A 10935-nucleotide genomic window follows, 5' to 3' on the forward strand; every position below is an offset into this window, starting at 1 on the left:
TTGATTAGTTCTTGCCATAATATACATGAAGAGGCAAGAAATTTAAGTAATTACCACAGAGTTCAGCACAGCTGTTAACTGAAAGACATTCCAGGGGATTCTACCACATAAATAGTTTTCCTTTTATAGTTTGTATGACTTTATTATTAATCTACAATTCAGAATATTTTAAAATAATGGAAAAAAAAACATTATTTAGTCAGTAATTCAACAAGCATGAAGTGCAGTAAGATTTAGTAGGAAAACGCTGCACTGACTTTAGACTTGATAATATAACACAGTGGCCCAACACCAAAACCATCACTGATTGGTGGAAACTTCACACTAGACCTCGAGCAGTTTGGACTGTGTGTCTCTCCACTCTTCCTCCAGACTCTGCTCCCTTGATTTTCTAATGAAATGTAAAATTTACTGATGATCAGTGATGGTTTGGAGAGACATGTCATCTGCTGGTGTTGATCCACTGTGTTTTATTATCAAGTCTAAAGTCAGTGCAGGTTTGTTTTCCCTCAAAATCTTACAGCACTTCATGCTTCCCTCTGCTACTGACAACTTTTTTGGAAATGCAGATTTCATTTTCCAGCAGGACTTGGCACACTGCCCACAGTACTGCCAAAAGTACCAAAAGTACCAAGTGGTCTTATATAATATTCTAATTTTCATTGGCTGTAAGCCAAAAATTTAAATCAATAAACGCTTAAAATAGATCACTCTGTGTGTAAAACATCTATATAATATGAGTTTCACAATTGAACTGAATTACTGAAATAAAGTACCTTTTCAGTAAGTTCAGTTCAGAGAGTCAGTTGTGTGACTCGGCTCCTCCGAGTAGTTGAGAGGGACTCGGTTCAGATGAACGGCTCTGTGCTGAATCGGTTCAGATGAACGGCTCTGTGTTGAGTCGGTTCAGATGAACGGCTCGGTGGAGATTCGGGTCGGTACCTGAGTTGTGATTGGAGCTCAGTAGAGTAGCTGAACATGGCGATGTGCGCGGCGCTCCGCCGCTTCTCCGCAAACTTTCCCGCAGTTCTGCCGCTTCTGTCCGCGCGCGGATCCTCCCGCAGCATCGCGTGCGGGACCACCGGCTGGAGGGCGTTCAGCGCGAGCTCGCGTCTCGAGGAAGGTAAACACTAAACACGCTTTAGTTCAGACTGAGAGCTCGCGCTCACTCAACCACTAACTCACTAATACACACACACTCCCTAATACACTCTCTCACACACTCATACTATACACACTCACTAACACACACACACACACACACACACACACTTATATACACATTCTCTCAAACAAACTGTACACACACACTAACATTAATACACACACTCACTATTACACACACTCTCACACACAGCTATACACATCCACATACTGTATACACTCACTAATACACACACACTTACACACAATCACTTATACACACTAATTAATACACACACTCCCTAATACACTCTCTCTCACACTCATACTATACACACTCACTAACACACACACCTATATACACATTCTCTCAAACAAACTGTACACATACACTTACATTAATACACACACACACACACACACAGAAACACTATTACACACACTCTCACACACAACTATACACATCCACATACTTAAACACACACACTTACACACAATCACTTATACACACTAATTAATACACACACTCCCTAATACACTCTCTCACACTCATTATATACACACTCACTAACACACACACTTATATACACATTCTCTCAAACAAACTATACATACACTTACATAAATACACACACACATTCACTAATTCACAAACTCACTAATACACACACACTCTCACACACAACTATACACATCCACATACTTAAACACACTCACTACTAAATATATACACACACACACATACACTCATACACAATCACTTATACACACTAATTAAAACACACACTTATACACATTTACTAATACACACTAATTAATACACACACTCCCTAATACACTCTCTCACACTCATTATATACACACTCACTAACACACACACACTTATATACACATTCTCTCAAACAAACTATATATACACTTACATAAATACACACACACATTCACTAATTCACAAACTCACTAATACACACACACTCTCACACACAACTATACACATCCACATACTTAAACACACTCACTACTAAATATATACACACACACACATACACTCATACACAATCACTTATACACACTAATTAAAACACACACTTATACACATTTACTAATACACACTAATTAATACACACACACCTATACACACTCACTAATGCACACTCATTAATACACACACTTATTCACATTTACTAATAGACACACACTTACATGTATGCACGCTCACTAATACACACATACTCTCACACACACATATATACACTCACTAATACACACACTCTTACACCTACACACACTTATACACATTCACTAATACACATACACACTCTCTCTCAAACGCACACACTTACACACAGACTTGTGCGTTCTTTAAGTGCATCCTAGAGGCATGTCTTGCCGTCAACGATCTCTCACCGGGTGGTACACTACCCAAAAGTAGAGTCTGAGAGCTTATGAGATAGAGCTGCATATATACTAGTGCATCTAAAACATTTGAATTAAAATTTATATATATATATATATATATATATATATATATATATATAATGTGTGTGTGTGTGTGTGTGTATTACGCACAGAGTGATCTATTTTAGGTGTTTATTTATTTTATTGTTGATGATTATGGCTCTCCAAACCATCACTGATGGTGGAAACTTCACACTAGACCTCACAAGGGACTCTGGTCCCTTGATTTCATGCTGACTTTATGCTTACCTCTGCTGACAACTTTTTTGGAGATTTTATGGATTTCATTTTCCAGCAAGACTTGACACATTGCCAAAAGTAACAATTGGTCTTATATAATATTCCAATTTTATGAGACACTGAATTTTGGGTTTTTATTGGATGTAAGCCATAATCAACAATAAAAATGTATACTACGAGTTTCACATTTTAACTGAATTACTGAATTACTATTATACATAGCATATAGTGTGTATCTAGGACTCTACCTAGTTTGTTTAGCTAGCTGGTTAACTGTGCAGTGTATTTTGGGCTTGTCTGTGTTATTGGAGGATTTTTTCTCTTGTTATAGCTATCCTACTAGAATTTTGGATGTTTCAGTCACAGTCTTAAGATCGTAAACCAGCAATATCAGTATTGCTTAGAAATAACATGAAAATAGTGGAAATAGTCTCTTTTGAAATGATTTCAGGTTGTGTTGGCAGTACAGTCACTGTCAGTATAGTCGCTGTCACAAGTGGGGCCATAGTTCAGTTTGGGTTAGAAATCTGGGACTCCTGCCATCTGCTAGTACTAGTGCACACAGTAAGCCATGTGTACTGAATTATCTGTGATGGTGGAGCTCAATTAACTTACTCACACAACTCGAACATCTCACATGCTCGTCCAGAAATAACTGTACACTCACAAATGAGTGGGATGAGAATGGCCTGCTTCATTCCAGTGTGTTAGAAATTTTAAAGCAGTAGCCTGTATTGGGTTTATGTACAATATATTGGCAAAAGTATTCAGTCACCTGCATTGTGTTTGGTGATGTAGGGCTTGGATGGAGCAGTGAGTGTGCAAATGTGTGGAAAGACACATTCTGTGGTTGTGGAGAAGAGGTTAATCTGTTATTAGCATGCATCAAGTCAAGAGGCTTTTATTGTCATTAAATCTGAGTACAGGTACACAGTGTACCGAAATTAAATTCCTCCAGAACTATAGTGCAACAACAATACAGTAGACAAACATAAAGTGCAGACGTGTAACGAAAGTGCCAAATAAAATTATAACACTACAATAAAGACAGCAGACCAGACAGTTTAACTTCTATTAGAGACTTAGATTATATTTGTCCAGTATCATTTATTTTACCATAATCCTGAATATATTGAGATATTTGGAAAGCATTATTAGTATCATTACATTCTGGATCATTCAATTTTGTTACAAATCTGACAAAAAATTCTTGTATTTTTAATATCTCAGTTAGGGGTGTGTGATAATATATCGTATGCAATAATACAATTTAATTCACAATTTGTTGCAGTAGTGTATTCTTAAAATAATTATTTAATTCAGTGTTTTGTCATATCGAAAAGAGTATCGTTATCGTGAAAATACCACAAAATATCGTGATATTATTTTAGGGCCATATCGCCACCCCTACTGTAACATATAGAACATACATGATCACAGCGGTTACTGAGGTAGAGGGTTTATAGTTTATTGAAATGAAGCAGCAAATATTGCTGATAGGAATAGAGAAATAAAGCAGTTAAAATAATCTAAGAAGATTGTTGAAATGACTAAAATCTGGTTAAAAACTGTCCAATGCATTATTAAAAAGTGGAAGGACAGTGGGGGAACATCATCTTCCAGGAGGGAATGTAATTGACAAAAAAAAGTTTAATGATGGTGATCACTGATGACTTAAATGTTTGGTGAAATCAAATGGTAGAAAAAAAACACTAGAACTCAGGGATATGTTTAATAGTGAAAGTAAGAGCATTTCCGTATGCACAATGCGAAGGGAACTCAGGGGATTGGGACTGAACAGCTGTGTAGCTAAAGATTGTACTCTGGAGTAATGGAAGAAGATTATGTGAATATCTGATGAGTCCAGATTTACCCTGTTCCAGAGTGATGGAGCATCAGGGGAAGAATAGAGGCGGCTGGAAGAAGAGATGCTCCCATCATGCCTACTGTTACTGTACAAGCCTGTGGGGACGGGGCTATAATCTGCGGTTGCTGCAGTTGGTCTGCAGGTTTAGGTTCAGCAACAGTATGTGCTGAAAGAATGAGGTCAGCTGACTACCTGAATATACTGAACATAGACCAGATTATTCCATCAATGGATTTTTTTCTTCCCTGATGGCACGGCCATATTCCAAAATGAGTGATGAGGGAAAAGAGTGCCATCTACCCACCCAGAGAAAGCAAAGCCAGTTGTGCTCTCTCAGGGCTCCAGCAGCTGATGGCAAGCTACATGAACAGGATTCGATCATAGTGGCAGCGCTTTAGACTGCTGGACCACTCTGAATATCATGATACTAATACAGTGCATAATGCAGTGCATATAACTCCATCGATCCAGAATTAAAGTAAAATAAATGATACTGGACAGACATAATCTGTCTTAATCTGTCTCTAGTAGATATATAATAGGAAATGAGAACAGTGCGATTTTTCTCTCTCTAATATTTCAGGTTTAATATTGTTTGTGATGTTTAAAAATGTTCTAATTCAGTAAAATCTGTGATTTTTTAAATCAGTAATGTTACTATTCCTAATCACAAACTCATATTCCAAATTTGGGTCATTTAAGGTGCATGACTTTCAATTTGGGTTGGAAATCTGGGACTCAAGCCATGTGCTCCTACTACTACTAGTACACAGTATAAACCATGTGTGCTGAATTATCTCTGACAGTGAAGCTTAATTAACTCACTCACACTTTTCTCATCCAGAAATACCTGTATACATACAGAGGTACACATGGTCTGGTAGTGAATCCTGCTTTATTCCAGGCTTGAGTTTGTCAGTATGGACCATGTTTATAAACCAAATTAAATGCTAGTGTCTGAAGGAAGAAGAGCTCGAACGTGAGCAGCTAGCAGCATTTAAATAAACACAGGGTGAAATTCCTGCTGGTCAGTCAGCTCAGATCTGGATCTGAATGCACAAAAGAGCTGCAGCAGCTTCCCACAGCCATGTCTCAGTGTCCTTACTGTTCACAATCTGGTTTAAACCTGTATTTTTATGCATGGGCTGATGCTAGCGTTGGGAACTGTTGAGGCATTTAATTGCCCCTTAGGGAATCCTAAACAGGCCTGAACTTGATGGTCTTCCTTTTTTTTTTTTTCCTCACCAAGATATTTTATTCACGTTTCATGATGGTTTATTGTTCAGTAATGGAAAGGGAATGTACTTCAGTACAGGGAGAGGCTGCGTTACTCAATCCTGCACCTCCTTCTTATACTGAGCTGGTAGGGTTATTGATTTTAAGAGCTTTTAGAGTTTAAGTTTGAGCTTCTCCTGCAGTCTGGAGTCTGGAGACTGACTGAGGCAGTGTGCTTAATTCAGTTTTAATATTATTAAAGGTTCTGAATGGGCTGACTGCTCTGTAATAAGGAGGAGGAGGCTCTCTATGGGGTCCGCTGTGTTGCACAAGACCTTCTGGCTCGGGTCCAGAATACATTAAAGCGTCCTTTGAGCCGTAGCACACTGGAATGGAACTGAATGTCAGGGAAATGTTGTGCCTCAGACTGTTTAGTTTGATTATTAATGACCAAAGCTGCAGACTCATGCTCTTTTTACTGTTTGGCATTAAGAAGTTCGTCCGCTTTGGCAAGAAAATATTGATGCATACAGCTCTGTAAAAAAATAAGAGACCAGTTAAAATTATGAGTTTCTTTGATTTTACCAAATTAAAAACCTCTGGAATATAACAATCAAGAGAAAGAAGGATCAAACCAAACTGAACTGCTTGAATTTTTGCACCAGGAGTAAAGCAGCATAAAGTTATCCAAAAGCAGTGTGTAAGACTGGTGGAGGAGAACATGATGCCAAGATGCATGAAAACTGTGATTAAAAACCAGGGTTATTCCAACAAATATTGATTTCTGAACTCTTAAAACTTAATGAATAGGAAGTTAAGCTCTGCATCTTTTTTTTTTGTTGTTATTTCAGCCATTTCTCATTTTCTGCAAATAAATGCTCTAAATGACAATATTTTTATTTGGAATTTGTGAGAAATGTTGTCTGTAGTTTATAGAATAAAACAACAATGTTCATTTTACTCAAACATAAACCTATAAATAGCAAAATCAGATAAATAATACTCCAGTAGATACAGATACAGCATTTTAGTAATTAAGTACAGTAGTTAAGTACTTATACTTCCTTACTATACAACTCTGGATATATTCATTCATAACTGCTCTATCATGAAACATTACACATGACCATACACATTGCCAGGCTCTTGCCCGTACACAGGCCCAGACTTGAGTGTGGGATTCGTGTGTCATATGTAACTGGTTTACTGGGAATTGTGTGATGAATACAGATAAATATGAATGAGTCAGAATGAAATTGAGTACAGGTAACACTGTAAAAAGTCTGATTTACCAAAATGCTTCTATATTTTCCATAAAAAGAATTGTTACAGTGGTTTAAAGTGATGTGTATAGTGTAAAGTGTATAGTAGAGGACTGACCCAGATTCTCTTAACACTGGTGATTATGTGAACCAGGATCACAATGTATACAAAACAAATACAGTGGTGTGAAAAAGTTTGGACACCCCTTTATAAAATACAAGATTTTCCTTTATAAATCATTGGGTTTTCAGATCAGCAATTTCAGTTCAATATATCACATAGCAGAAGAGCTTATTTAAATAGGATTTATACAAATCGTGCAATAATTCTTTAAAATGGTTTATAACAGAAAATCATGAAAATTATCAGGGGTGACCAAACCTGATCATATCACAGTTATATGTGTGTTTAGTTCTATGTTGTTTCTATTTAGCATGTATATTTTTATATATAATATAAAAAATCTTAAATTTTAGTGAAACTCATTGTAAAACCAATAGTAGTTTTAGAGCATTTCTATTGGTGCATTTATCATGAAACAAAAAATCTTATTAGACCATTCAGATTCAACTTTATTGTCACTGCTCAGTACAAGTACCCAGCAACGAAATGCAGTTAGCATCAACCAGAAGTGCAAATAGTAGCAATAGTGCAAAGCAAAAGTGCAATATGCAATACATATTAAAGATGTGCTATATATATATATATGTATGTACATATATAAACACATATATATACACATATACACATTTCATGAGCTAATGATGATAGTAAAGTAATGTGACACTGACTGTTTCTGAATGCAACTATTTCTCTTGTTCCACCAGCTCTCAAATTCACAGAAAAGCATGAGTGGGTACGAGTAGAAGGTGGTATCGGTACAGTTGGCATCAGCAATTTTGCTCAGGTACGTTACTCCGGTGTTAATAATCATGTATCATATTGTTATTGTTATCATATTGCTTTTTTATATAATACTGTATTTATAAATGCCCCTCCCAAACATGTTTCTCCCTTTCATTGACTACAGGAAGCATTAGGTGATGTTGTATACTGTGGACTGCCAGAGGTTGGGACAAAGCTTCAACCAATGGGTGAGAGCAGACCGTGCACCATTCCACATACTGTATACTGCACTCTGCATGAGTGTATAATAGTGCATCTCAAAAATGTAGAATATCATTGAATTCAGTAATTCGGTTTAAAATGTGAAACTCATATATTATATAAATGTATTACATACAGAGTAATCTATTTTACACATTTATTTCTTTTATTGTTGATGATTGTGGCTTACAGCCAATAAAAACCCAAAAAACACTGTCTCAGAGAATTAAAATATTATATAAGGCCAATTGATACTTTTGGCAGTGTGGGCAGTGTGCCAAGTCCTGCTGGAAAATGAAATCTGAATCTCCATAAAAGTTGTCATTAGCAGAGGGAAGCATGTAAGATGGAAGGATGCTGTAAGATTTTGTGGGAAATTAAAACTGCACTGACTTTAGACTTAATAATAAAACACAGTGGATCAACAGCAGCAGATGACATGTCTCTCCAAACCATCACTGATCATCAGTAAATTTTACATTTCATTTGTAAATTAAGGGAGCAGAGTCTGGAGGAAGAGTGGAGAGACACACAGTCCAAACTGCTTGAGGTCTAGTGTGAAGTTTCTACAATCATGAATGATTTGGATATATGCCCATTGAAAATGAATGTATTTCAGTAGAATGTAAATATATTAAAGAAGCTTTAGTTGGACATGTGTCTGGAGTTTATACTTCTCTACATCCAATCACAATCAGATTCACTCTATCTGGATGGAGAGATTTAGGGGTTAGGGGGCTGGATGGAGATTGAAAAATGATTATTTTTGTAGGCAACTATTCTGATAATTATTTATTCGATTAGTCAATTAGTCAACGATTATATCTACAATGACCTCTATCTCAAAACAAACCCGGTAAAAAAACAGCTGAACATAAGATTTAAAAGGCATTTAAATGTCTGGATGTTGTTGAAACATGGAAATTACTGATATTTAGTGAGTAAATATGTAATCTGTTGTGTTTGTGCACTTGTGGAGATAAAACTGAGTTGGGTGTAAACTGTGTGAGCGAGTCATTTACCCATCTTCCATTGAGCTTCTGTCCCCAGCACTCAAATTAGTGGAACAATTTAAACAGTCGACAGATATAGCACTGGTTTTCTTGTAATATTTGACTATAATTCTGTCTCCTCGTTTTGTAGTCATTATCTGTCACATTGTATGATATTTCTGCTTCCTGTTTTTCAGAGGAGTTCGGTGCTTTAGAAAGTGTGAAGGCTGCTAGTGAGTTATACTCTCCGTTAACTGGAGAAGTAACAGAGATCAACACAGAGCTGACGGACAGCCCCGGACTCGTCAATTCATCCTGCTATGAGCGTGGTAAGTGTGCTGATGTTTAATTAATAGGCAAACTTGATTGGTCCTCGACTGGTTTTTTGATGCACTCCTTAATTATTCTTTTTGTCTTCAAGGATGGCTGATTAAGATGACCATAGAAAACCCTGGAGAACTTGAAGCCCTCATGGATGAAGCTGCTTATGAAAAATTTGTCAAATCACTGGAGTGATCTGTTAAACCCACTTCCTGTCTGGTAGTGTTTGATACCAAGTCAGAAACTGCTGTAAATTGCTACCTTTAGAGATTGTACTAATGATAAACCTCTATACAGTATATTTATCCTGATTGTGGAATTATTTCAGCAGGCTTCTCATCTGTTGTGTTAGTGTAATAAACCTCTCGTGGCCTATTCTGCAGGTAATCACGTGTTTCTAAGAGCTTTTGGTTACAGGTGCTTTCAGTGGGCTGTGAAATGTGGTGAATGCTGGGAATTGTCATTTGTTTAAATAAAATCAGCCCGTAATGGATGAAATCATGTTTGTTGTGCCATCATATGTCTTGTATTTTCTTGGAAACACTTATGCAGGAACTTTAGAATGAGTAAACCATGGTTAGGGTAAGTGAGGCGTACAATCTAAAATCAGAACATGATGTTTTTTTAAGGGAACATCCAGTGTATTGTAACTGTTCAGTACTATGAAAAGTCAAGGGCCACCAGCATAAAAAAGGGCGTTCAGTTCAAACTGCGGTCTGAATTTCATGGTTCAGTAAGAGGACAATACAACAAGAAAGAAAAAACGAAAAACATAAGACAAACCCACATTTTTAAATATTTAAGTTGAACAGCTGTGTTTCTGTTGACAAGAGGTTTTTTACACCAATGTAGTGGGTTACACCAGTTGGGTTTTATATGTTGTGGTTTGTGTTATGGTTGGGTGTGGCTTGGGTATGTTGTGGGTTGGGTATGGTGTGAATTGGGTTGGGTTTGGTGTTTGATTTGATGTGGTTTGGGGTTTGGTGTGGTTTTGGTTATGGTGTGGTTTGGGTTGGGTATGTTGTGGGTTGGGTTTGGTTTGGTGTCGGTCTGGTTGGGTTGGGGTTTAATGTGATTTGAGTTTTGTTGTAGTTTGGGGTCTGGTTTAATTTGGGTTGGGATTTGAGTGGGGGTATTGTGTGGTAGGGGTTGCATGTGGTGTGAGTTGAGTTGGGGTTTAGTGTGATTTGGGTTGGGTGTAAGTTGGGTGTAGTGTGGTATGGGTTGGGGTATGTGTTGGGTTGGGTTTGGCGTGATTTGAGTTGGGGTTTGGTATTGGCTTCGGTTTGGTGTGGTTTAAGTTTGAGTTTGGTTGGTGTGATTTGGGTA

The 10935-nt window shown here is 37.2% G+C and overlaps 1 protein-coding gene across 1 annotated transcript; it reads left to right on the forward strand.

The window, feature by feature from the left end:
* The first annotated feature begins 892 nt into the window (after positions 1 to 892).
* gcshb (glycine cleavage system protein H (aminomethyl carrier), b) lies at positions 893 to 10107 on the forward strand. The gene is made up of 5 exons (XM_022670069.2): positions 893 to 1123; positions 8014 to 8093; positions 8217 to 8280; positions 9483 to 9614; positions 9707 to 10107. The coding sequence occupies exons 1-5, from the start codon at positions 979 to 981 to the stop codon at positions 9799 to 9801; spliced, it is 516 nt and encodes a 171-aa protein (XP_022525790.2). The 5' UTR covers positions 893 to 978; the 3' UTR covers positions 9802 to 10107.
* The last annotated feature ends 828 nt before the right edge of the window (positions 10108 to 10935 follow it).

The sequence above is a fragment of the Astyanax mexicanus genome, chromosome 16 (genome assembly GCF_023375975.1).
Source record: "Astyanax mexicanus isolate ESR-SI-001 chromosome 16, AstMex3_surface, whole genome shotgun sequence".
NCBI classification, from domain to species: Eukaryota; Metazoa; Chordata; class Actinopteri; order Characiformes; family Acestrorhamphidae; genus Astyanax; species Astyanax mexicanus.